At 45.5% G+C, this 26,732-nt stretch overlaps 1 protein-coding gene across 5 annotated transcripts in view; it reads left to right on the top strand.

The window, feature by feature from the left end:
- Positions 1-579: 579 nt before the first annotated feature.
- Positions 580-26,732, top strand: part of LOC144128471 (condensin-2 complex subunit H2-like) — a 74,289-nt gene continuing 48,136 nt past the window's right edge. For 4 of the 5 annotated variants that reach the window (XR_013313794.1, XR_013313793.1, XM_077661898.1 and 1 more), the window contains exons 1-5: positions 580-676; positions 1,528-1,644; positions 10,466-10,626; positions 13,300-13,401; positions 15,563-15,618. Coding sequence is in view for 3 of the 5 variants with exons in the window: in XM_077661898.1 (XP_077518024.1) it covers positions 10,477-10,626; positions 13,300-13,401; positions 15,563-15,618 (308 nt within the window). In the remaining 2 variants the exon portion in view is untranslated. Of the gene's footprint in view, positions 677-850; positions 1,008-1,527; positions 1,645-10,465; positions 10,627-13,299; positions 13,402-15,562; positions 15,619-26,732 lie in introns of those variants that run through there. The other variant, XM_077661896.1, reaches the window with a different exon arrangement.

Raw genomic sequence — 26,732 nt, 5'->3', positions numbered from 1 at the left:
CCGTAAGGGAAGGGTAAAGGAGGGAGTGAAAGAAGAAAGGAAAAGAGAGGTGCCGTAGTGGAGGGCTCCGGAATAATTTCGACCACCTGGGGATCTTTAACGTGCACTGACATCGCACAGCACACGGGCGCCTTAGCGTTTTTCCTCCATAAAAAACGCAGCCGCCGCGGTCGGGTTCGAACCCGGGAACTCCGGATCAGTAGTCGAGCGCCCTAACCACTGAGCCACCGCGGCGGGGTCCATTACTTTCCCCAAAAAACCAATTATTATTATTATTCTGGCGACATAACTACGCAGTCACTATGTTCACAAAACTATATGAAAACGCTGCGTGAAATGCCGCCAAGGTCATTTCAACTTTACAACAATATACCATATGTAAAACGGAAGGGTCCAGTGGTTCTTCCTCAATTCTTACATTACTTCGATTTTACCAGTAGATAGTCAAATAAAGGCCACAAGGAGGTGCTCGCCCACTTATTTGTCAGCATTTTTGCAGCGTCCTCTTTAAGCACTTCAGGCATGAAGTAATGGAGGCACGCCTTTACTATGAGCGACACGGCGCGGAAAAACGAAACAAAAAGATTCAAAATAAACTACTGTGAGCCGTTGATGCCGATGTCGGTCTTCTGTGGTTTCGCATGGATCGTAGCACAATGCCTACCTTTGCAGAAGTGTAAGCATTTGTTCCTAAGAGCTGTTCTTCGGTCAGCTTTTGAATTGACGCGCTTCATGCTCGTGAGCATGTCTCTTACCGTGTCAGGTTATTTGGCGCAAAACTGTTCGTGCACCGACGCGCGCAAAAAATCCGTTGGCGCGGAGCTCGTTCAAAATGGCCTCGACATGATGTCCAGCGCAGAGTTTGCATGTCCTGTTTGTAAAGTTTTCCGCGCTGCCGAGGCAGCCCTACGACATCAGGCGTTCTTATCTTGTCGTTTGCTTAAATTTTGGCTCGGACAGATAAAGAAAATGATGGAAGCTACCTCGAAGGGAAGGAGAAAGTTGTGGTAATCGATGCTTGGTGCGGCGATGTGGGCGCTAACTGCTTTTGCCGCTGAATTGTTTACGGATATTGCGCTGTGGTTTGATGCACCCGGGTTGTCAGATACTGATGTCCGCAGAACTGTAGTACAACTGCGATGCTTGCGGCGAATGGCGATCTCACAGTCGCTCCCTTTATACCTGCTTACCCTCTCGTGTGCCGAAGTGAACGGTTTGCCCAAACTTTGTGGGCCCGTCGTTATCGTTACTGTCACAGACGTTTTGTGGATTCTTTTCAGCGTTCGTACCGAAATAAAGACACGCGTATTGAACGTTAATAAATGAGCTGCCTTGGCCGGCGAACGTTTGTGCAAATATTAGGCAAACCCCGTGCCCATGTGTTGCGCGTTAATTGCGACTATGCGCTCCTCACGACTTGTCTAGCTGTAGTTGAGCTCTGAACGCGCTTTTAAGGTAGCCGTGTAATAGTTTCCGTATCTTTTAGACAGCAATAGAATGATTTCTTCCTTTGTTTTTGCTTCATAGGTTTCCGGCTGCAATGCTGGTAAAGTAGGGTGCCGTCGCGGGCAACCAAGTTGGCTTTGAACGGCGAGATCACGGAATCCACGCAAAACGCAACCCTGTTCCCACGACAGCGATCAGGTACGACTTCGATCCTGCTTTCTATCTAAAAGTGAACATACGGAACTTTGAATTGCATTCGTTTGTGTGCTTTGGCCTTGCGTGTATGTATGGTGTCATGCGTCCATTCCATGATTCGATGGAGCTAATTAATGTCCTTGGTTTTAAGGAAGGTGTGCCTTTAACGGCTGCATCGGCGCATTTTTTTTTGTCCCAGGAAACTTGTACGTTAAACAACAAAAGCAAAAACTATGGGCACAATGCATGCCCATTATTATGTTTCTAATAGCGTGTAATTATAATTAGTCGCACTTCTCAAGGCATTAAATGTACTCCTTTATGATGATGTCAACCAGTCCTGCAAAGAGTACACTACAACTTCTTGTTCAAACTTTTTAGAGGGTTTTGTGGGGCGAGAAGCCGATTGTTGTCATGAAATTACTATCCTGCACAAGTTACCCTTCTATTCTAGAATCAGCTTTGTTTTCGGCATTGCTAAAGAAGGTGGCTTTAGTTTCTTTTTGCTGTTGCAACTTCATAAGTGACTATGATGCCTGCTTTTTTATGTATGAAACTATGATGTTCTGGTTGAATACACCTCTAATATGTGGTCAAATTGAAATTAAGAATGCTTGTGGCTAATGAAGTGCACAAATTAATGGTTTCTGGACACTCCACCACACTTCGCCTTATAAAGTGGGTCGCGTTGGTGACAACTTTTCAACTGCAAAAAAAATCGCAGCGTTAGACTAGAAAACCAAGAATGACAGCTGCAGTAGTGCTGGAAGGTGTATCAAATATTGTTCTGTGGTTTTGGGAACAGGTAGCTTGCAGATGAAAATATCAGATCAGTCTCAGTTGAAGTCACTCATAGTAAATTCCTAGTTAAAATGTCATATGGTCCGGTCCAAGTCGGAATGTGTTGCGTGTAGAATGATTCCATGTAGACCAGTCCCCATCTGGAATGGGCCGCGAGGCGTATGTTCCGGGATTGGTCCCAGTTGGAAAAATTGCTTTCTGACTGGCATGTCCTATTGCATAAAATGTTGTGGTTCATTAAGTGCTAGAGTGGTTTAACAGTGTGCGCCATTGCAAACTTATGGCTAACACAGTATTTTTACTTTGGCTGGGGAGCAGGCTTTGCTTGGGTCACCCTTTTAAGTACTGAAAATCTTATGTGAATGGCAGCCACTGTTTCACATGAAGTGCGGTATGTTCATCAGACAGTGTATCCATAATGCGTCACAAGCACCCTTTATTGCTTTAAAGCAACAAAGGGTTCCTGTGATGTAATGCATTAACCTGTAGGGATCTTTTTGCTGAAGTAATAGTTTCTTTACACTGTTATGAACAAGAGCAGACAGTTAACACAAATTTAGTGGTGTTAATCACAGTGGCTTATTCCCTGTAAGAATGGTTTCTGATGATCTCATGTCAGAACTTGTCTCAGCTGAGAATATTGCATACAACACTATATGGTACCATTTCAAACCGTGGGCTGGAAATGTTATGTGCTCATGACAGGTCCCAGCTGAAAATGTATGTGGTGTAATTTAATTATAATTGGTTTCAGCTGGCAATGCAGTGCCTGGTTGGCCTTTGGTCCCAGATAGTGCAATTTGCCCCAAACTTGGTTTTCTCTGATATCTTGGTGCATAGTATACCTCGTTTGTTAAGGGGCGTACTTGCTGGCTTTTCGTTGCGGAGTTAGCACAAAAGATGCAGAAGCCTTTAGTGCACACATAATTGTTCCTGCTACAGAGTTTTAGGTAATGAATACAATTTCACTGGGAATAATATTTTGCTTTTCAATTGCAAGGTATAAGTGACTGAAAAAGACAGCTAGTTTGCCTTTAACTGGAAATATTGTTCCCATTTGCCTTGAAACACAAGTTGGTTTAGGTTCATGTTTGTTTTCAAGCTTGGATTAGTTGCTTTCAGATAGCCCTGCAACTACAACCAGTGGCTGTTCAATTTGAATATAGCAGGGGCTAGTTAGCTCAAAGCAGTAGATCTTAGTTGGCGCTAGTTAAAACTGCTGGATTCTTGATTGGGGATTTTTACTTGGGAAGGGTGGATCCAATAGATTTCCAGTTGAAATCAGCACATCTTGGTACTTGCCCGAACCAGCTCAATTCTCAATCGAGGCTTTATTTTGCCTGGGCAGAGTCCAAAGGTTCATGTAGGGTGCTAACCGAAAGAGACGGCCTAGACGAAATTTTTGTAAAAATTTTAATGTTCTTGGGAAACTTGTGGCACTGCTCACAAAATTGCAGAAATAATCGCCAAACTGGTGATTGTGAAATCATAAAAGTAGCCTGTGGTGCTGTATTACTATGCCGCAGTGTAACAAAAAGCAGCTGTGGGATTATGTTGAGTTGTGGCAGTTGGCTGACATGTGATCTGCCTAGCTGTGTCGGTTGAGCCAGTGATGTTCAATCGGTGTAGCTGGGGGCCAGGTGCTATCCTCACTGCCAGTCTCGGTGCAGTTGTGCAGTGGCACTGATGAGAGGAGAGTCCCAGCAGGTGAATACGAGTTTTGCACTGCCAGCAGTCCCTGTAGATAGCCATGTTGCAGCGTTTATTAGCTTTTGTTACATACTGCTCAGTGAATTGGATGCATGAAAAAAACGGGAAGGTCTTGCAGCAGAAAATTTTAACTTGTTACGAAAACTGGTATAGCTATTATCTAATCTGTAGCCTGCCTCTTGTGCCTCGTGATTCTTGTTCAGTTACGTGCCCAGTAATTTTTTTTTGTGTGTGTGTTTGTACCAGTATGGAGTGCCCGTTGTTGTTAGTTTGCACATGTGCTTTTTCTTTTTTATCTACAGCGCCTGAAGCACTTTAGATATTCACCATGCATGTACCGGTGTGCGATTTTACAACCAATTAAGCTTTCTCCAGAAATACATTGTTCATTATTGTCGAGAAGTGGTCATTTAGATACTTGCTTGTTTCGCCCTTCAAAATGAATTCAGCTTGTGGTACTGCTTGAATTCTTCTAAATTGGTTATCGACATCATTTTGACGGATTTCTGCATTATTTGGTTCCTTATTTGCTTGTTCTGAACATTCATGGCTGATCCATGGTTTACTGTGCACTTTCTAATTATAGTTATTTCAGTGAAGCATTTGTGGTAATTGTACTTGAATATAGAAACAAACACCTCATAATCGGTGTCTGTAGTTTTGTAATGTTTAACACTTTTTCCGTACCTTTTTTTTCTTAGGCCTAGAAAGACAAGCGTACAAGATTTAGATAGTAGTGTCAAGAAAAGCACCCCATGTAACACACTTTCTGTTTTTATGTTAATGATGAAGATATCAATGAGTACTGCTGTTCACATGTAATCTGCATTGGTGCACCTGCTAACAGATATGACCATTTAATTCAACAGTTGATAAAAGCATCACTTGGTAGAATGTATCCTTTAATAAAACACTAGCTGTCTTGTGAGTATAACTGCTATTTGTTTTCGCTCCTGTAATTCATTATGTGGTCCAAGAACTTGTCAAGGTAGCCAGTAAAAAAAAAAAATTGAAGTTGTGCCCCTGATGTTGATATAGTACTCATCAACTGTGATTATGCAATACTAAAGACAGGCATACCGAATCTTGAGGCACAAAAAAGAACACGCAGGAATAATTTAACAATGCTTCTAATTTTTTATTAGGATGGTGATTCCTCCTTCTCATCTGTATAGCCTGTTAAGTTGTGTAATAATACAACTGCTGCTAGTTCTCAAGTTTTGCTAAGTTTATTATCAAACTTATACGATGTTTTAGTTTGCATCATTGCATTGAATTCAATGCCCAACTCATTCAATAGCACCGGCAGCTCTTTTTACCTAGGGACCTTCATTGTTTGTTTTTTTCTTGGAATTCGGGGGTATACAAATTGGGTGCTACATTTCATGTTCAAATTTAGATACAAAACAAGGTATTGAACAAAAGTTTCATAATTGAATTTTTTGCAGGTTATTCGAGCAATGGTAATTAGCTTTTGGCACTCACTTTTTGCAGCACATGAAATTCTCTTGTTTTTGCTCATAATTTTCTGGCTACAGAAATGACAGGTTGCATCAAAAAACTTTTTATCAAGTGAGATATTGCCTACTTTTGCTTATATAAACACTGCAAAACCATATTTAAAATCTAGGCACCTAGTCCCTAGGCACCTAGGCACCTATTTAAAATCTAGGCAAACACCTGCTCCTTGACGCCATGCATGAGATGTTGTAGCTTCCTTTGCTCAGTCATATCGGGGTCGGCACGGCGAAAAAGTTGAGCCATGTCCTCCGCAAACATAGCTACGCTGTCGTTCGGCTTCTGGACGCGCACTTCAAGCAGGCGCCGCGCATTCTCTCATCGACCAGGACAAGCAAAAGTGTCCACCAACTGGCGGTGGAAGTCATTCCATGTGGACAAGCTGGCCTCGTGGTTTTCAAACCGAGTTCTAGCATTATCCAGAAGTGCAAAATAAACGTTGCTAAGGCGCTCCACTGGTTGAACTTAACCACTCGTTCAAAACTGGTTGAGCCAGTCTTCCACATCTTCAAACGCGTTCCCGCGGAAACACTCTGGCACCTTGGGGTTGTGAAGAGTCACTGGTGTAGGGGTGGAAGGTGCCACAACTTGAGAGACCTAGACTTTGACGTTTGAAGAGTCGCCCGGTAGATGGTTGTACTCTGGGGCAAGGCCTAGGCGGCGGCGGCTAGCGTGATGGACAGGCGTGTCGATGTCCGGAACCCGCTGTGGACTGCTGGAAGGAGTCCTGTGCATACCCAGCATGCTCCACCAGTGTCACGACTCGGTAAAACCCCGAGGATAAAAACAGTTTACTGGTCAACCAGAAGGAGTCCCTGCCCGTTTACAGCTTCTTTCTTTCCTAGCCTTGCGCTTGTAGATCCATTCGTCATCTTTTGCGTCTTCTTGCATGCGGCAATATTGAGAAGCTCTATAGCGTAGATAGCTCTCGTACAAAGGTGCTAGTAAAATGCCTATACAGTGCCTGTGTTCTGGCCTCTCGCTTCCGGAACGTGCGTTTTGACTTTTCTTCAGACTAAGCTAAAAACCCATAGATCACAAACTTTAAAAGAGCTTTGAAGTAATTGATTATTGCTTGAGAACCCTGCTTTAGAATATGTATAAGGCATCCGTTAGTTTCATTGTGTAGCTTGTGCTTTATGCCCTCGGAAGGTAATTTTCTTTAAGGCGCGCTTTCAGACAGAAATTTGACTCAATTCATTTTTAAGAAATCAGCTTGGGGTGCTAGAATCGGGTGAAACGGGGTTTTACTCGAAAAGAGAGGACTTTATTTGTGCTGAAGAAATGTATAGGTGGAGGCAAGCGAAGCTGCAATTTTTTCGAGACTTTACTGTGTACTTAACTTCACATGAAGGTGTGCCATTTTCAGGAAGTAACAGTTAGAGCAAGGAAAACGGTTAGGCTTACACTGTTTTTGTCACCGTCATGAATGGTGCAAGCATGTCTTGTCCTTACTGGTTAATCCCTTTCCTGCACTTGTCTAAATAAAATGCCAGTTGTGAGCATTCTTTTTCACACTGGACATGCAGAGTAAGCGCTTCATGGCTGCCTTGAGCGCTCGTTCACAAACATGTTAAACAAGTCGTCAAAGTCTTTTGCCAATATGCATGTTTTCTTGGCTCTCAGCAGCATCGTGCCTCACTCTGAACAGCTTTTAAACTGAACAGCTATGTTGAAAACCTGTTTTAATTTTTTGTGGGAACTTAATGAAGTGCATCCTAATGAACTTAATGAAGTGCATCAACATCATATTCCAGAGGTTATGCTCTCATTAAAGAGTTTAGGAAGGTTTCCAGCATCTGAGGGAAGTATTCCCTTGGTTTATAAATCATAGGATTGTGAGGATTGCTCTGAGGCTGCAATTCATTGTTTCAGCATAATGCACTTGGCAGCCAGCTTTTCTCCGGTTTCCTCAAGAGCTTTTTCTTTTGCTTGCTCACTCTGCCGCTACATTGCTTTCTCAGGCTTGTCATTAAAAGAGTAGAAACTTACCTGCAATCAATCCTCTTGTTTCTTTCTGCAATTCATGTTCTAGTTTTGATTTAAAAGCACGCAATTTGTTTCCCGAGCTCTTCACCAAGGCCAGCTGTGCCATGCATTGTTTTCCTCCGGCATGCTAGAAAGAAAAAGACTGGCAAATGTCTCTGCTGTGCTGCGTAATGCAAAAAAATGCACGAACATAAAAAATCACATGAAAAGCGTGCAGTTTCGTTGCCTGGAAGTTCTAGTACACTACTATGCTGGAAGAACTCAGGCACCAAGCAGACGGAAGTGAGGTGAACATGCATTAGCGGCAGAATGGTGCAACACATATTTTAAAAGAACAAATACAAAGGGACCAGCAATATGCCAGTCAGTTCTCAAAAACTGCATACAACAGGGTATTGCATGGACTGGCACGAAGCTTAGAGAAATGAAATCTAATCTGTGCCACTGGGCTGTTTTCCTCTACAGTTATGGGACCTGTCCGCTCATTGTTGCGCTTGCTATTGCACGCGTATGAAAGGTGCACAGGCAGCAATGCACCATGCAGTTCAGGATATTAGGACGATAGCTTGATATTGGTCACACCTCAATATGGTCTCCTCTTCTAGAGCCAGACCAAATCAACCATTGAAAACCCTGAAGCGTTAGAATTTTTGACTGCACCTCAATATGGTCTCCTCTCTAGAGCCAGACCAAATTAACCAATGAAAACTGTGAAGCATTAGAATTAATGACTGCCTGAAGCCATGGATATTCATGGGCATTCAGCGGGACCACTCCGACAGTCGATTTGGAGCAGGGTGCTGAATCTGTGCCAAAGTGACCGAATCTGCCACGGGGAGACCCAATCCTGATTGAGCAGTGATACACAAACATGCTTTGGCGGGAGCCTGGTGGAAGCTCTCATGTGCAACCAGTCCTGGAAGTTAGGCCTGTCATCTATCCCAGGATCCATTCGCACATTTTCGATTGAGTTGAGTCGTATGTTGCACATAGCTTATGTGGTGCGCCGCATTTTGCCATGCCCAGTGACCAACAACAACCAGGGCTAAATACTCGGAATGAGTGCGCGCCATGCATATGTGAGCATACCACTTCATTGAATAGTTGTGGTGTTGATGTAGCTGGTGAATTTCAACTGTTTGCGAGGCAATGCAGGAAAATTTTTTATAATAAGTACTTCTCAAGGGACATGCATTTTGCCATCATTCTGGTTGTCGTGGTGCCGGTCTCTGGGCTCTTTCAGACGCTTTCCAAATTAATCAAGGCAAGAAGCATAACTGCTCGATCTGACAATGCATGACGGCAGTCAGAAGTGTAAACAAATACCCAATGTTAAAGAGAATATGAAATAATTTTGGTGGTTATATTTTAAAGCATCAGATTTGTAGAGGTGGTTTTTGTGAGTCTCTTGAGTCAGATTTAAAAGCTCTGCGTGAACCTTATAATTTACAAACAATTATTAAAAATTGCTGCTTGCAACTGACTAGGGTGACACCTCAACGCACGTTCTTAGCCATTCCCACCCAGCTGGTGTAAAGTGTGCAGTTTGAGTGAGCCTCCTCATTGGGCGTGCCCAAGTGACGTGGGTGGGATGGGCTGTGGCAGGGCATGGTGCAGTCCCGGCCTGTTTTCTTTTTTTTTTTCGTCGCGCGTCGGCGTGTACAAGTTGTGGAGGAGAGGAGGAGCATCGTTGATCGCTTGTATCTTTGGTGATAATAAAGCTAGCTTAGTTTTTTTTCTACTGCACTGGGAGTGATAGTACACAGATTGCTCATGTGCTTTTTCTAACCTGAATAAATATAATCTAATGATTCTTTTAACTGGCGGTGCCTCAAGCCACGCTAAAAATGGCAGATGCGACCTGGTGATTCCTGAAAGGGCAGCACTGCATCCTCAGAGTTCCGGACAAATCTGCCTCTGCTCGGCGGATCGAGAGAGAGTGCTTCAATGGAAAACGAGTTGCTCGCAAACAACCAGTGGAATTTGCAAACCTGACCTAGATCAACCAGTGGAATTCGCCATTAGTGATGTTTTACTGTGCCACAAGTACCATGTAGAATGTGATTGACCGGGGAGGGCAGCAGCTTTGAGAGAGCCCGCTTATGTCTGTGTATTGGTTTCTTTGGTATGTACACGGGGCTGTAGTTCTGAAACCACTGCTTGCATAATCTTTAAAGGGACACTGAGGAGAACCCTATCAAAATTTTTTTGTTAGCAATATCTGATAGTTCGGCATTTCATGGCTTTGTTGACGCTTGTCCGGGAGCGAAAGATGCATTTATTTCAAAAAAATTTGGATTCGAAGTTGAAAAATTTTTTCCCGCCACTCCGATTCAAACTCAAGAACTCTTATGACGACACAGAACGGAGTGACGTGAAACGTGACGTAAACGAAGACTCCGTGATTTCTGGCAGGTAGCATTGCGGTGCGCTACCTTCCTTTGCAAGCCTCAGAGATTCGTCGCGTCCATGAAGTAAGGAAAATTCCTCCATGGTGGCGCCTCTTGTCCTAGGAAGTCATCACGCTTGTACTTGCGAGATTGGCCTGTGGTGGCGATACCTGTATTTTGGTTCTTGCTATTTTCTACATTACAAGAGCTTTGTTTTCAGGAAGAGTGGCGTTTTTGTGATCAGGAGCTGGTTTTGTATGGATACAAGCCAACTTCAATTTCTCCTCAGTGTCCCTTTAAGGTTGGATGAAAATTTGTTGTACACTGTGTGAACCAGCTGCATATGCAAAGCATTTAGGGCACACAGGTCTCACAAATGCATATTTTTGTTTCTTTCATGACTGCAACCAACACAGACTAGCCAAAGATGGATGGGCTGGGCGGCTCGTCTCAGCGGTACCGTGCCCAGGACCGAGAAATTGAACAGCGGTATGCAAACCTGCTCACGCCTATTCGAGACCTGACCAAAAATTTTGAGATTGACATCGCTGCCTACCTTGACCAATACCTTGGGGAGGTGAGTACACAGTGCCAGTGTTTTAATGTATTGTTCAGCAGTAATAAAGCAGCAAAAGGGTTGACGTTAAATGAGTAATAGGTTCTAAAGAAGTGAGTGCAGTGTAAAACTATTAAGGCACTCTGAGAAAAAAGATATGCACAAACGTCACTTGCATAACATGGTGGTATTCCTTTCAGCTAGGAGCTATTGTTCATATAACGCAGGCCACAATTTTTGGTTCTTTGTTTTCTTCTTTCAAATGATGCGTTAGACGTTAGTATACATAGATCACCTGGTGATATTTGCCCACAACCACTAAATAATTTGTAATTGAATTTCTTGATGCTGTTTGGGTTCCGGTTTCATTAGCCGAACAATGGCTGTAACGTGTAGTTGCTGTTTAGGTCACGTCAGATATAAAAAAAAAGCTACATAATTGCTGATAGTATGTCGTTCTTTGTCATTCCTACTCTTGAAGTAGGTTGGCTTAAGTGTTGTAGTGAATTAATACTATGTATCAGTGATTATATTTATTTTTAGTGCCTCATGTGACCTAACCACCAACTACACATCATAGCCATCGTTCGGTTGATCAAACCCAAACAGCGTGAAAGAAGAAAGTCTATTATAAATTATTTAGTGGTCATACGTGAATACCACATGGTGAACCATGTATTCTAAAGTATCACTCGAAAGAAGAAAACGTGCAACTAAAACTAGATGTGTGTGGTTTTTTAATGGGGGTGGTAGGCCAACATGGGGCTATATTTGTTTTGCCATTATTTCTGCTCCTGGTCAAGGTGGCGAACTAAATTTTGCATGCCTCTTACAATACGTTCTACACACAGCTTACCAAGTTTCAGTAAAAAACATTGAAGCGTACTGTAGTTACGGAAAAGTAAATTTTTTTTGTAGTCATTACGGAAAATTCTAACTATTAATGAAACCTGTACCTGTTATTTGCTGGAATGTAGGCATTCTTCTGAACTAAAATTATGATAGTTGCCTGACGTCATGCCTGGCAGCTTGTAGGCAGGCACGCGGTGAGTGCACCCTGGCGGCTGCTCACAAAACATTCAAAATACAGCCATCCGCTCGAAAATAACCGGAGTGATGACTGGGTAACCGTATTTTATGAATGAAAATCTTGAAATTTCTCAGTATTTCCATATTTTTATTCAGTACCCCTTTAAGTTTTTGAGTCATTGATGTTGTTTTTGTGGAATAGGGGGCTTTAAATACGCACATACATTTTCAGATTTTCTCGTTAGTAGAACATAATGTGTCTCAAAGGGCTATGAAAGGAAAAGATAATAGAGAGAGTAATTATTCATTAGCATCCACCCAAGAAGAGCCATGCATTCGACTGAAAGAACATGTTTTCGAAGCTTTCTTTTTGCTATGAAGCCAGAAAACAGTGGCACAAACAATGCTCGCCTTAACTCGTACACCATTGAAAAAGCAAATTGGTGCTGTTTCCTTCATTCTTAACCGTCTTCCAACAATTGTGCGAGTGCGCCGTTTGCAGGATATGTTCTTCAGGAATCCTGTCATTTTTTAAAGTGCGAAACCAAAAAACTACTTTTTTGTCAGTTTACCGACCATCCCCTTTTAAGTTTTATAAGTATGAACTGTGCTGCAGCCTTCCACTTCATATCTTGTTCAAATGACCAAAAACAAATGGAATCAGCTGGCATTCCTGATGTTGTTTCTGGATACTAAGAAGCTCCAAGTCTAAGAATGGTCATTTCCTGTTGTCACGAGACATGATTGAGCTGCCCATTTTATATTTCATCAATGTGACAGATTTTTCACCTCCTTCTCTAATGTCTCATGTGAGACTCGCTCCACTTTCTTCAGTTTGAGTCACTAAGCTGCTGCTTAGAATTTTATAAACCATCATCATTAAAAAGCTACCACGAATTAAACATTTCACCTTTCAGTCCTTATAGTTTCAGTCCGTATAATTTTTTTTCCTTGCACTATAGAAATTTGGAACTGCCTTCCTGGCCCTACTGGTGCTCTGCCTTTAAAATAATTTTTAAATTCTGTGGTTTATAGCTGACACGCCTTTACTGTGCTTTTTTTGTGCTTCATAGTATCTCGTATGCAGTTTTGTTACTGTTGTTTTGTGCATTTTTTATTTTGTCCTGCTATATCTCTGGGTCTTCAGTATGTAAAAATAAATATAATAAATAAAATTTAATAAAATAAATATATAAATAAATTAAAATAAATATAATAAATAAATTAAAATAAATATAATAAATAAATATAGTTTAATTCTTATTTTCATTGTTTTAAAAGGGTTTGCACAGCTTTAAAATTTTCCATAAACTGGCCTTGTGAAGAGATAAAGCTACATCTACTACATATGCAGCAAAAGGGGCATTTACTTGCGAAAAATACCTGGAAGGGCTGTCATATTAGGGTAGGGCTCTGTCTGCTCTTCAATTCATCAAATACATCAGTTTTAAAACATAAAGACTGCACATAGGGTGCTCATGTCTCCCACAATTGTCTACCATTGCAACTTGGTGAGAGAATCTTTAACGAGATTATCAGGTAAAACAAGGAAAAAAAATCGGGGGTTATGAGAATTTCCACATTGATAGACACCCAGCTGTGCCACACTTTTTTATTGGGAGCATTTATGTCATATGGATCTCTTTCTCTTTCCCCTCTCTTCAGCTCTCACGGACGCCAATCACCTACCAGGGAGGAGAGTCGAGTATAAATTTCACCCAAGCAGCTTTGCTCATCCAGGGAAGTGCCTTCGTCTATGGCAAAAAGGTAATTGGAGGCAACCCTTTGTGCCTGGTGCGTTGGATTAGCATGGTTCTTTACTGAATACCTGCTACACCTTAAGTAGATGCGGTGTAATAAATTGTGTGGTTTTTCCTGCTGTAGATGGCCAGTCTTTTTTCTGCTGTGGTTTGAAATGCGCAACTGCAGTGCTAGAGCTGTGGAAAATTGGACATACTTGTGCGTTAGCCAGGCTTCAGTGTCAGGTTGATTGGACCAGTCTTCCTGAAAATGGTTTTGTAAATATTAAGAAACTGCTGGCTATTCATACTTGCTTTGAAGGGCTCCAGAAACACACTGCGAATGCAATGTGTGAGCATGGCTGGCCATTAGTCACATGGCGAGGATTTGAGCTAAATAATAGCTGGTGCGTGCTCAGTAGACGATCTGCAGTCTTGTTTTGAAGGTTGCTTGCCACTTCATGCCGATGCAACCTCGTAATTAAAAAGGTATCGTGTTCTGCAGTAGATGGAATGGCTGCTATATGCCAGGGCCCGCACAGACAGGGGTGGCCAAGGAAGTGGCCCAAATTACAGACAAATGGGCTCTCTTGCTGAGGGAGCACATTGACAATGTGAACTATACACTCCGTTTCATACATAGCAGTCAATGCTGTAGAGGCTGCAGAAGTAGTGCATCTGCAAAACTACATTACTCCACCACATATCATTCATTCTCAAAGCCTCGGTGAGTGTTTGTGGACGAAACAACAAGTGTTATGAAAGAGTGCTACCGTTGGGAATCACGGTCGAAGCTGTGAGATGCTCAGTGTTCGTGCCCTCTGGCTATAATTTTCACTAAGTGTGAACTACTGTCTAGGTGTGGATGAAGTCGGAGCAATTTGCCCTACTGGCCACGTATCATACTGCCACATGTCATTCTTACTGCCCGGAAGTCTCAATGAGTCGCAGAACAGACATGTGGCAAGAGGTAAAACTGAGTGCAAGTGGTTGCCAGTCACAGTACTTGTGATTTGATGCAATGAAATATGCCTGTGTTCACTTTGGTTGTATGGTGAACTACTTTTTGGGTGTGGATGTAACCTGCGCGAAGAGGCATGCTAGCTTTGGCAGTGTTGACTGCTTTGTATGAAATGAAGTATAGTCATGTACTAGTAGCGGCAGCAGTATTGGGGGCACACCAAAGGAAAAGTGTCTTTGGCATGTCACAGGCGTTCTAAATGCTCCTCATTTGTAAGGCTTCTGTGAGCATCACCTCTGAAGAAAACTACAGAGATGTTGAGGACCAGTTGTTTCAATTTTTGTTGTTGGTGAAAATATATTGTTTAGCTCCTTGTTGCTCTGTGGACGTTTGTTTGGCAGCAAAAGATGCCTTTACTGCTGAAAAATTTGGACTTAAAAAGATAAATTTTTTTTCGCCACTCTGTTCAGACTTGCGGCATTGATCATGGCATCCAGAAAATTACTGCAGTGAAAGCACATTTATTCGAACGTCAAGGGATTGGAAAAATTATTTGAATTGTCTGAAAGTTAGAATTATCTAATGACCTCAAAAAAAAAAAAATACCACATGGATGAAAGGGAAGGAAATTGTGCTGAAGTGGCGACAAAAATTGGTTGGGGTGGGGAGAAATTATCAGCGATGCATCAATCGGCATCCGAAATTTTGCTCAATCGGGTTAGGTTGGCTTGGTGGTCAAGCTGGTGTCGCTGCAAGCTGGCATGAAGTTCCGAAAAGTGAAACTGAAACTAAGTGGTCATCACTGTTCTCCGAGATGTGCGCATCCATTCTTCGTCACATGTGCCATTGCGCTTACATTACGAGAGTGACTGTGCAGCATGGAATTCAGATTTTGACTGAGGTTATTTCGACATATCTCTTGCGGCGCTGGTCATACCTGGAAGTGGCCTTCCTTCAGGAGCCCGTTCGATTTAACCGGTGCGAGACCCATAGCGTCAGAATTAGCGAGCGTCTGACGCCTTAGACTTATGTGGACATTGGCCGAGACCGAGCCAGAAGTTCGAATTATCCAGATTTTCTAATTAAGACTTCAGTGGTCAGGGGGCCTAGTGTGACCCCTTCCTCCTGAACCATGTTAATGTAACTGCAGCATCTGTAATTCGAACTCAGTTTCTGCCCCTTGGGTCATCTAAGTGTTGTCTGGTGTCCCCTCTTTTTTTTTATCCAGGTGGAATACCTTCATGCCCTTGTGCATAAAATGGCCGGGGAAATAGCTCACAACAGGTATGTTTCTCATTTCTGGATTTACTTTTATTTCATGGTGTGCATGTGTGTGAGTGAGAAAGAGAGAGAGACCTCTTAATCTATGTTATACAGTCGATCCCGGATATATGGAACCCGGATATATCGAATTATTACCTATATCGAAAAGTTGAAAAATCTCCTTGGGAATCCCATGCAAATGTATAGCACTATTGTTCGTGTATATAGAACTCCTATGCACCGGCATATCGATGTATCGAACTCTGTGCTGAGCTGCGCCCCAGCAGGTGCGCTTCTCCCACCATACCCCATCCTTGCAAGTGGGCTTCTCCCATCGCATCCCACCCTCGCAAGTGCGCTTCTCCTCACGAAGCTCTCACGATGTTCCCACGATCTCACGCGCGCCGCCCCGCACTCTGAGAAAGGGGCGTGTGGGTAAAAGGCACGTGACGAGGAGCACATGGAGTGCGATTGGGTGTGAAAGGGAAGCGGGAGGGAGAAACCACGCTGACTGCAGGCGCCCGTTTCCTGTGTTTTGGTTGGCTGACACCGCTGGCGCAGCGAGACGAACGAGGTCAGTGCAGCTTGGGCTTGTGGTAGTGCGAAGACGCGGGCGGAGCGGTGCGTCTTTCGATTCGTTTTGTTCCTTTTATTCACGAGGCCAACGTGAAGGCTTGAGACTAGTGTGGTGCAGTGCGTGTTTCTTTCCGCTTTTGGCACGTGTTCGGGAGCCATGGCCGCGAAAAAACGCAAGGATTTGGATTTTTCAACAAAGGCGGACATCATTCAACGGGTGGAGGCTGGCGAGAAAAAGTCATCGGTCGCCGCGGCGTTCGGAATTCCTCGCAACACCCTGAGTGCGATCCTCAAGAACAAAGCCGATGTTAAGCTGAAGGCAGTGCAGTCCAGTCACCCTGGAGCGTGTCGTGTGCGCGTCCCAACCTTTGACAAGGTCGAGAAGGCATTGTACGCCTGGTTTTTAGAGACACGTGCCAAGAACATACCTGTTGACGGCCCAGTGCTCATGGAGAAGGCTAAATGGTTTGCTGTGGCCTGCAGAGAAGAAAGCTTCACTGGTGGCACTGGTTGGCAGCAGCGATTTAAGAGTCGCTACAGCATCGTCGGAAAGACCCTTTCGGGCGAAAGCGAGGCGACTAGCACTAGTCACACAGAGACGTGGTTGTCCGAAGAGTGGCCAAATATTTCCGACAGCTTTTCACCGTCGCAAATATTCAACGCAATGACGGCACTGTTTTGGCAAATGCTGCCAAACAGGACTCTGCATCTGAAGGGCACTGCATGCCATGGTGGAAAGAACAGCAAAGTGCGCATATCGATTTTGCTTGCTGCAAATATGAAGGGGTCATGCAAACTACGGCCGTTTGTTATCGGAAAGAGCAGGTCGCCACGCTGCTTAAAGGGACTATGCAATGAATAAAAAGTCGCTTGTAAATGTTTTCAATGCTTAGAAATGCTGCTAAGAAGCATTCACACCAAGTGTGAGTCTTCGGAACTGAGCCGGCAATTTATTATGAATTTTAAAAAACAGCGTTTTTTAATATTCGCAGGCCAATTGGTGTGCTCGTAGTGACCGATTTTGAAACTAAAATCGTGAAAAAAGACGTCACTATACCCATGATGGCACCAGGCCACCACACGCTGTCATTTGCTGGAGCCACGGCGACCACGACGTCACTGGCACACTTCCTGTAGCGTTGAAAATCATCTGCTCGCGCCGCCTCGCAACCCTCTCGGGCAAGCACGAGCCAGGGCATTGCCTTCGCACATATGGTTTCAATTTTCTTCTGCCGCCTCCATCTGTCGGGAGTTCCGGAGACACTCGCAGTGGATCGCCGAGTCGCTACTGTCGTCACTGGCGTTCAGCCGGTACGGCGTGAACGCATAGGGCTCGATGCCCATCGCGGCCGTAAGAGCGAGCAGCCACGCCTTGAGGTCCGGGTCCATTACTGCTAACTACAACAGACGGCAAGCAAAGAAACACGACGCGCACCGCAATCACGCCGCCGACGCTGCTGCTGGGGTGCTAGGAGCGACAACCGGAAGTTGCGAACCGAACATCAGCGGATGACGTATTCATGAGCGCAGCCCAGTCGCAGAGCTGTTTTCTTTTTTCTGGTGCCCCGCGTGTATGAGTTGAGGGGGAGAGGAGGAGCGTAATTTTTAATCGTCTATATCTTGGTTGTTATTGATGCTAGCTTAAAAACTCTTGCGTTGGGGTGACGAGTGGTGGAATGCCTATCTCTCGTCTGCTTTACGTAATCTCAATTAATTTATTGCATGGCCCCTTTAAGAACGCAAAAGGCCTCCCGGTTCGATACGCATCCAATAAGGAAGCTTGGATGACACGCGATTTTTTCGTTGAGTGGCTACAGGCGTGGGATGCCGAACTGGAGAAGTCTGGCCGCAAAGTTTGTCTTCTTCTTGACAGTTGTTCGGCCCATCATGTTGTCTGCCTATTAAAGCAGATCACCCTCAAGTTTCTGCCGTCAAACACAACGGCAAAACTTCAGCCTCTCGACCAAGGCATTGTGAAAGCGTTTAAGGTTGCGTACAGACGACGACTGGTGCAGAGGCTCCTAATCAACCTTCGATTAGGAATCGAACTCAAGGTGGACTTCCTCGGATCCATTCAAATGCTGGCTGGTGCTTGGAACGACGTGAAGAAAAGCACAATTGTGAACTGCTTCCGCAAAGCAGGCTTTGTAGTAGCTGCATATGACGGATGTCTTGACAGTGAAGACGACGCTGGATGCCTGGACAGCGAATTTCGCGAGCTCTCGGCATTCCCAGGCGGCCTTACAGCACACGATTTCGTCAGCGCTGATAACGACTAGCAGTAGCTGATCGCGCTGATGCGGAGATTGTGGCTGACATCAATGTTAACAATGCTTGATTTTAAATTGCGTTATCCAGAAGTATGTTTGGTGACCATTCACATTAATTGAATCGACCCATTTTGTTATATACAAACGGCGGTAACAACTGCTACTGGCCGCCTAAAGCATTGCTCGGCAGTCTAGGTCACACCGCCGCTTCTTGATCATTGTATGTGTGTCCCGCAATGTAAGCAATAGTGGATTCACGGTCACTTGTTTTAAACTACACTTGATGGCCATTTGAATTTGCTAAAACTTGTGAATTTGTTCTCCACAGCCACCTAAATTGCACACATGAACCCTGCAGACATACTAGGCCTACTCGTCATGAAAAGGGGTCATCATCGATTAAAATTTAAGAATTTGGCAATCATGTGTTGCTGGTGAGTGTTCTGGGGTTGAAATGTGGAGGTAAATACATTCTCCATGCTTAATCGCGGTGGGCTTTGCTCTGTGGGAAACAAAGGAACGACACTGGCTGACACAAAAAGGCATTTATTGCTGCGACAACAGTAACGCCAGCTAGCAACAAATACGCAAAGGAATCTAGGTCGTCAGACTCACCAGCAAGGTTACGAGCGAATGTCCGCCCACTCTAGGGCAGGGGAGAAACTCCGAGGCCGGATGGGAACCTCCCTTGTTGAAGTGACTAGGGAGAAGGAGGACGCATCTTGGGGAAGTGAGAGAGAAAACTTTATTATCTGAAAGGAATTCGGGGCACCGCACTGCACTCAAAGTTTATGTTCCTAAGGCCCACAATGCTGGTAGTCAGGCATGTGGCGATGGTCTGCACGGCCAGGTCTCCAGAGCGCAGCAGGGTATCCCAGTCCACCCAGGTGTTGAGGTTCTCTAGGCCCTGCGGTGGAGAGTCTGTCGGGCAGAGGGAGAGGATGTGGAGCTAAGAGCGAAGAGAGAGAGAAGTCAAACGGAAAGGCAGGGAAGTTAACTAGGCAGCGCCCAGTATGCTGCCCTACACGTGGAAGGGGAACGGAGGGAGAGATAGAAAGGGGAGAGAACAAAGGTTTCTAGGCATGGAGCGCAGGCAGGAGTGGGGAACGAGAGGTGAAAGTGGGCTAGCAAACTAAAGGGGACGATGTGGGGTGAGTCCTTACAGGTTGAAATGTAGCCACTCGTTTTGCTCATTTGTAGTATGGATAAGGTAGAGAAAAGTGCAAATATATCCATCGGCGTTAAATTTGCACCCAGTTGCCATTCTTTCGAGGACAGGAAGTACGACCATCTGCCGACCAGATATGTTGGTGTCCTTGTCCTGAAAAGCATGTTGCACTACAATGTCATGTGGCTGTTGGTCGTATTGTTGTCTTGGTGTAATGTGCCGTCATCGCATCTTCATACGCCCTGAAAACGAGTGAAGGGACAAAAGCGAAACTCGATAGCTGTAGCGCCATTAAAGTACAGCGAGTTTACTGCTTAAGCTTTTGAATGTGTTTGGAGTTTGTCCTGTAGGTCCGCAGGAGTCTGTTGAGTCTGAAGTCTGTTCGAGTAACACGGACAGTTGAGCGAGTTGGTACATCATTTTAAAACTTTCGAAAGCGCTGCTACGGGGGACACCAAGAGAAAGAAGACGAAGAACAAGCGCTACTATCAGCAGGAGTTTATTGGAAAAAACACATAAGGCTAAGTAGCTCACACAAGGCAGCCAGCAGCGCATGCGCCTATCCTCAGAATGACAAAACAAATCACTGTGTTGAATTAAGATACCGAATTTCACAATCGTGGATGGCAACAGATGGTGTGCTGACGCACATGTCGGAGTTTTTGTGAATATGAAATGCCTCAGATAATTCCCTTGTTAGCTGATTGGAATGCCTATACAGAATTTTTGTACTATTGAACAGAGGTACACATGCATTTTTTTCTAACGGGTTAGAATGGTTAAGTTCGCAGTCTCTGTAATGCAGGGCCAAATTAGAGGAAGGAGCCACCTTTAAAGACGAATTATGTTGGCGTAGCCGTGTGTTTATACATTTACCAGTTTGGCCTATATAACTCTTTCCGCATGTGAAGGGTACTTCATATACCACTCCCTCGGCACAAGGTGAAAACAGCAACTCATGTTTTATATTGCATTGTTTTTTACTTTCTTTTAACTTTTGTTTTTCTGATCTGGCTCTCCTATCGACCATAGCGCAAATTTTTCTAAGTTTTTGGGGAGCTGACAACAGTACCCTTACCCCATATCTAGTGCCTACGAATTTTAATCGGTGGGATAATCTGTGAATATACGGAATTGCTGCATACTTTCTTTTCTCGTTACTGGGAGGCTCTGGTGAATCGGGTTTACCGAATGACTTAAGCTTTTTCAGGAGTTTATTGCAGGCTAGTGTGATCACGTCATTAGGGAAACCTGCTGACTTCAGCCTCTGGACCTGTTGCTTGAAACTGTTATCCATAGCGTGAACACACGACTTTGCAATTGCTGATCCTAAGCACGACACTGCTATGCCGCACTTTACCAGCTTCGAATGCCCCGAGTGGAAACTAAGCTAAGTGGAAAGTAAGTTAGTTTAGGTGACACTGTTAAACACGTCTTCCGGTATGTCGATGATTATTTGGTTTTTGTTGAAAGCGGTGACATTAAGAGACAAGTAGAAGATATCTTAAAAACTTTTGTCGGCAATAGTTATGGTTTAAAATTTACCTTTGAAACCCCGGACAACAATCAACTACAGTTCTTGGATATCAGACTGGAACTAAAACTGGATCACGTTTGTTGGTCCTTTCTGCAGCGTTCAGAGAAGCCTTTGCTTAGTTGCCACTCAGGGCATTCCAAGCTGGTAAAGTGCGGCATAGCAGTGTCGTGCTTAGGATCAGTGTTGTGCTTAGGAACATTTTGGCCAAAATGTTCTCAGCCACTTGGCGACGGGTCCGGGATCGGGAACGATGGGAGGTGGACACATTGTTTGAGTTCGCAGCGTGCAGCTGGCGTCGTAGTTCGACAGGAGGCATTTTGTAGCGGCGTTTACACTTGGAGGAACCAGTCTGGTGAGGACTAGAGCAAACTACACAAGTGGGGATGCATTCACGGGCTTGGTCAGGGTCGCGAGCTCCGCAGTTAAATGTAGTAGGCAGTAGCCACATGCAGAGGCTAGGCCCTCTGCTTGCCTTGGCCGTGCGCTTGCGCGAGGCTGACGGCGGCTGGCACGCCGACATTCGCCGGGCTGGAATAAAGCTGTCCGGTTGGCGTCTCAACAGTCCTGCTTTCCTCAACTCAACATGGTGTCAGAAGTAACGGAATTCCCACAGTAACCCCACCGGGTCTGCGTCCTCTCGCTCGGATACCCATCGACGGTGGCACACGTCACAGCAGCGTATACGGCCTGGACTACGCGGCCAGTACATGGCGTCCTTCGTCATTCAACCGCCTGAGGCCTTCTGTTTCACGACTCTGCAAACTGGCCGAAATGGAAGAAGCGGTTCGAGCGTTTCTACACGGCTTCCGGTCTCTGCGAGAAATCGGGGTCACACCAAGTCGACACGCTCCTTTACTTGATGGGCGACCAGGCCGAGGATGTCTTCGGAACCTTCAAGCTCTCCGGTGAGAACGCTCAGAACTTAGAAGTCTTCCTAAGGTAGTTCGACAGCTACTTCATACCGCGGCGCAACGTCAGTTTTGAACGGGCACGCTTCAAACAATGGTCCAAAACGACGGCGAATCCGTGGAAGACTTAGTAACTGCGCTTCACACGCTTTCCAACCATTGTGAGTACGGCACCCTCCGAGAGGAACTGGTTCGAGACAGACTGGTCGTCGGCATTCAAGACCAGAAATTGTCAGCGAGACTGCAACTTGACGCCGATCTTACCCTTCAGAAGGCGCTTGAGAGTATCAGGCAGGTCGAAAGCGTTCGTCAGCCGCAAGCGGAGCTTCGCCCCGAAACGCTGACCGTCAACGAAGTTGCATCAGGCAGACAGCAAGTCAGGTACCTCACGAACGCTGCTCACACGGGAGAATCACACGCGACCTGTGTGGACGCCACTTTGCACCATCACACCAGGAGTGGACACTGTGTAATTCCGCCCTAGAGACTCTCCTATGTTTCAGGGGAGATGATGTAGGCAGTAGCCACATGCAGTGGCTAGGTCGTCTGCTTGGCTTGGCTGCGCTGCTGCGCCCGAGGCTGACGGCGCCTGGCACGCCGACATCCGCCGGGCTGGAATAAAGCTGTCCGGTTGGCGTCTCAACAGTCCTGCATTCCTCAACTCAATAGTGAGGACACTTGGAAGAGCTTGGGAGACAGGCAAACGTCCTCTCGGTGTCCCGTTTTGTGACGGTTAAGGCAGGCTTCCAACTTGTTCTTGAAGACGTAGCAGCGCACAGCACTGCCGGCGTAGGAGACTTGGTGGGGGACCTTGGTCCCTGCGAAAGTGATGACAGTAGACTGGGTCTTGCCTAAACGGCGGGCGTAGAGAATGCAGTGTTCTGGATTCTGGGGTATCAAGTCCTCCATTATTTCCTCCTGGATGTCATCCAAGTATTAGTGGTGAGTGATACCTCGGGCATATGCGCCTGGTGGATCCAAATAGGTGGCAACTGGGTAGCCTGTTGGACCCAAGATGATTGCCTGGAACTTCCTATAAGTAATGGCACGGTCCCGGTTCGGGGTGCTAAAGGTGAGGGTGTTGTGAACGAAATTCACCCGGAGGCAGTCCTCTGCGGTGCCGGAGTAGGTCAAATCAAGGCTTGAGGTGATTGCTCTGCGAAGAGCGTTCTCGCCCCAGGCACACAGCTTGAGGCCCTCGCGAGGGCGAATGATGACTTAAAGTCTTCAAGAGGGAGACTTGGCCGTGACGGAGCGCAGCAAGGTAGCTTACGTGACGAGGAGGGAGATGGCTGTTGGGACGCGGTATGCTGTGCAGATGCGTAAGGCGACGCCGTCTTGGGAGTGCGTTTCGACGATGATGAAGCGGCGGAGCCGCGTTCGTAGCTGTGGGCTACGTATTGATGTTACTGATGTTGTTGAGAGGAAGAAGGAAAAGGAAAGAGCACGGGCCTGCCTACTGGCTCAAGCCGAGCCGTGGCTGCTGCTGCTTCATAACCGCCTGCCTGCTTCGTTTCCTGGTGGTGCCAGGCATTTTCTTTGGTGAGGTCGTTCCACGCTCGTGGGGTTTTTGCCAGGGTTCAGGGTAGCTGTGCTGTCTCGGGTGATGTAAGGTTGCCGGCGCGCTGTTTGTAGGCATGTCTTTCACCTCCCCGGGAGGAGGCTCGGCAGCCTGGTTCGCCAGCCTGCCGGCCGAAAGCTTGCCTTTAAATTCTTTTCTAAAAAATGGTGTCGATTCAATCCCTGTGGCGCTTGTACCGATTGGAGATGGAATTCTCAAAATGAAGAATCCGAAAACAATCCAGGAACAACTGAAAAATCTAACCGGTCACTATCTCAACATCTCTGAAGTGCGACCTTTTGTCAGGCGTGGCATTGTTTGTAAGCCTGCAAACATTGAGTGTGTGTCAGATCTGCTCTGATGTAAAACCTTCGCTTCTCTGCCGGTTAAAGCCTTCATTCCTGAGCAGCTTGTGTACACTAAGGGCATTGTTCGTGGAGTGGACCCGTCATCTTGAATTCAAGAAATTTTGGAGGAGTTCCAGGAAGCCGGGGTGGGAATTATTGCTGTATACCGCTGCTCTCGCGAGATGGCTGGAGTACGTGTAGCAACGGAGTCAGTCATAACAACTTTTGCTGGTTGCACATGCCCCTCGGAGTTGAAGATTTGGCCAATTGTCTACCGCGTGGATCTGCTGCATCCTCGACCCCTGCAGTGTACCAACTGTTGGAAATTTGGACATAGTGGTAGAGCCTGTAAGTCGGCGACCAGATGCCGGGTTTGTGGTGAAGGTCACTCTTCCGACAGCTGCACCGCTGAACAGCCAAGGTGTTGTCTGTGCAATAACAGTCACAGCACCGATGATGCCACTTGTGAAAGTCGGTCACAGCAGCAAAGTTTATTGGAATTAATTGAGCAGAATCGCTGCTCACGGGCAGACGCTTATGTGCTCCTTAACCGCAGAAAACATTCATATGCCAGCATAGTGCGTTCCTCTACTCCTGACCTCGAGGCCACATTGTCTGCCTTGATAGGGGCAACCATCGAAAAAGCACTCTCAATGGTGGCTGAGCGCATGCTCAGCAGCTTTACGCAGGCATTGTCTGATATTGTTACAAATCAGGCTATTTCTCAACCTCATCTTGTAGTTCCACCAGCATCAACATAACAGCAAGCCTGTGCTCAAAGTTTCGTTGCCACGTCATCACCCAAGGTGCCGTCTTGCGTGCCGCCCCTCGACAGCGTCCCTGTATGTCTTTCTCGCAACACTGTTTGCACTAATGACGTAGAAATTGCTTGTCCTACGCAGAAGCATCGTGCTTCAACCTCTCCTTCTAAGTCCTCCGTTCCCCAGATCAAGATCAAAAAAGCCCCTTCTAGTGTATCTTCCAAGTCAGATATTCAGAGTCAGAGGATGTTTCAGCCTCCATTCTCGAATAGGCATCATGGCGGGTGTAAAGGTTCTCCAATGGAATTGCCGCTCTATTGCATCTTCTCTTCCTGATTTAAAAATTCTTCTATCTTCTCATAACCCAGATATCATGCTCTTGCAAGAAACTTGGCTATCCCCTGTTAAGTCATTTTCTTTAAACAGGTTTCGTGTTTTCCGTGCGGACGGCATAAATGGTAGGGGTGGCGGGTTGGTGACCCTGATTTCATCAAAATTTTGTCATCGGGCTTCAATAACTAAAAAGTAATGGATCCTGATTGCGAGCTTCTAGCTATAGATCTCATTTTGCCGCACTGCTCTCCTGTCACAGTTGCAAACGTCTATTTTCCAAATGGAGTATGCAGAACAGACCATCTAGACAGCTTGCTTGCAAACTCGAGCAGGGTAATCATTGCTGGGGACTTTAACTCCCACCACGTATTCTGGGGTTCCTATACTGATTCACATGGCCATATGTTGTGGGCATGGATGCCTGCAAATGATGTGCGGTTTTGCAACTCTCGGGCCATAACCTTTATCCGCAGACACTCGAGTTAAGTTCTCAATTTGTCCTTGGCAGCAAGAGGAGTAGGTATAGGGGCATGGTCCACAATTGACTGGCACATCTAGTGACCACCTGCCAATTACTTTCACCATATTGGTGAGCTTCCTCCGAGAGCATGGTTCTGCCCGAAAATTAGTTGATCTTGCAGCCTACACATCGTCTTTGCACGCCTCCCTTACATCTGATCCTTGTTCATGTAGGACCAACAGGGCTCAGCGAGTGTTTTCTTCAGTTTTGAAGGCTACGGAGAGCTCCCAGTTCACTGTGGGTTCTGCTGTTTGCTATAAATCACCATCCCCATGGTGGAATGATGCGTTTGAGACAGCTTTCCGTCGTAGGAAAGCAGCGTGGAGGACTCTTTCGTATAATCAGAGCCCGGCAAATTGGATCAATTACAAATTTTTCTCAGCCTCATTTAAAAGAACCATAGCAAAGGCAAAGGATGACTACAATCAAAATTGGAACACATATTTGTCAAACCCAAAAATAAGAAGGCTTTGTATCGTTTTATGGAACGGAATGTGAACACTTCAGTCCTGCAGTTAACCAGCTCAGTGGTGCTCTCTCCATATGAGGCGAAAGTTGAGTTAGAGCGAATTGCCCAAGGGCTTGCTTCACATTTTCAGGGGCAGCATAGAGTCCCTCTGCTGCCCCCTACCCCTGCTCAGACTATGTTTTGGTTGACAAATCAGAGTTAACAACTGCAGTTTCTTTAATGCAATCCTCAGCTCCGGGTTGGGATGGTGTTACAGTCGGTATGTTGAAAATATTAGCGCAAGACCACTCAGGACCTCCTCGACCTGATCAATACATCATTAGAAACTGCATGGTTGCCGCACTCCTGGTGTGGCGAAAATAATATTGCTCTTAAAAGATTCAAAGAAAGGCTTCCATATTGATAACATTTGGCCGATAGCTCTAACATCCAATTTGGTAAAGCTCATAGAAAGAATTGTGCACTGCCGCCTATCCGCGCATGTTTCAGTAGTGAATGCATTGAGCTCTGCCCAGATTGTCTTTCGCTGGGGATGCTCCATTTGGTCTGCCCATGTCGATTTGGAGAGCAGAATCCGCCTTGCTATGCACAAGAAAGAAGTATCAGCATTAGTGACGCTTGACATTGCTAAAGCGTTCGACAGTGTTGAATATTCGATCCTTCTCTCTAAATTGGCATTATTACA

The sequence above is a fragment of the Amblyomma americanum genome, chromosome 4 (genome assembly GCF_052857255.1).
Source record: "Amblyomma americanum isolate KBUSLIRL-KWMA chromosome 4, ASM5285725v1, whole genome shotgun sequence".
Taxonomy (NCBI): Eukaryota; Metazoa; Arthropoda; class Arachnida; order Ixodida; family Ixodidae; genus Amblyomma; species Amblyomma americanum.
This window is presented reverse-complemented; position numbering and strand designations above follow the sequence as displayed.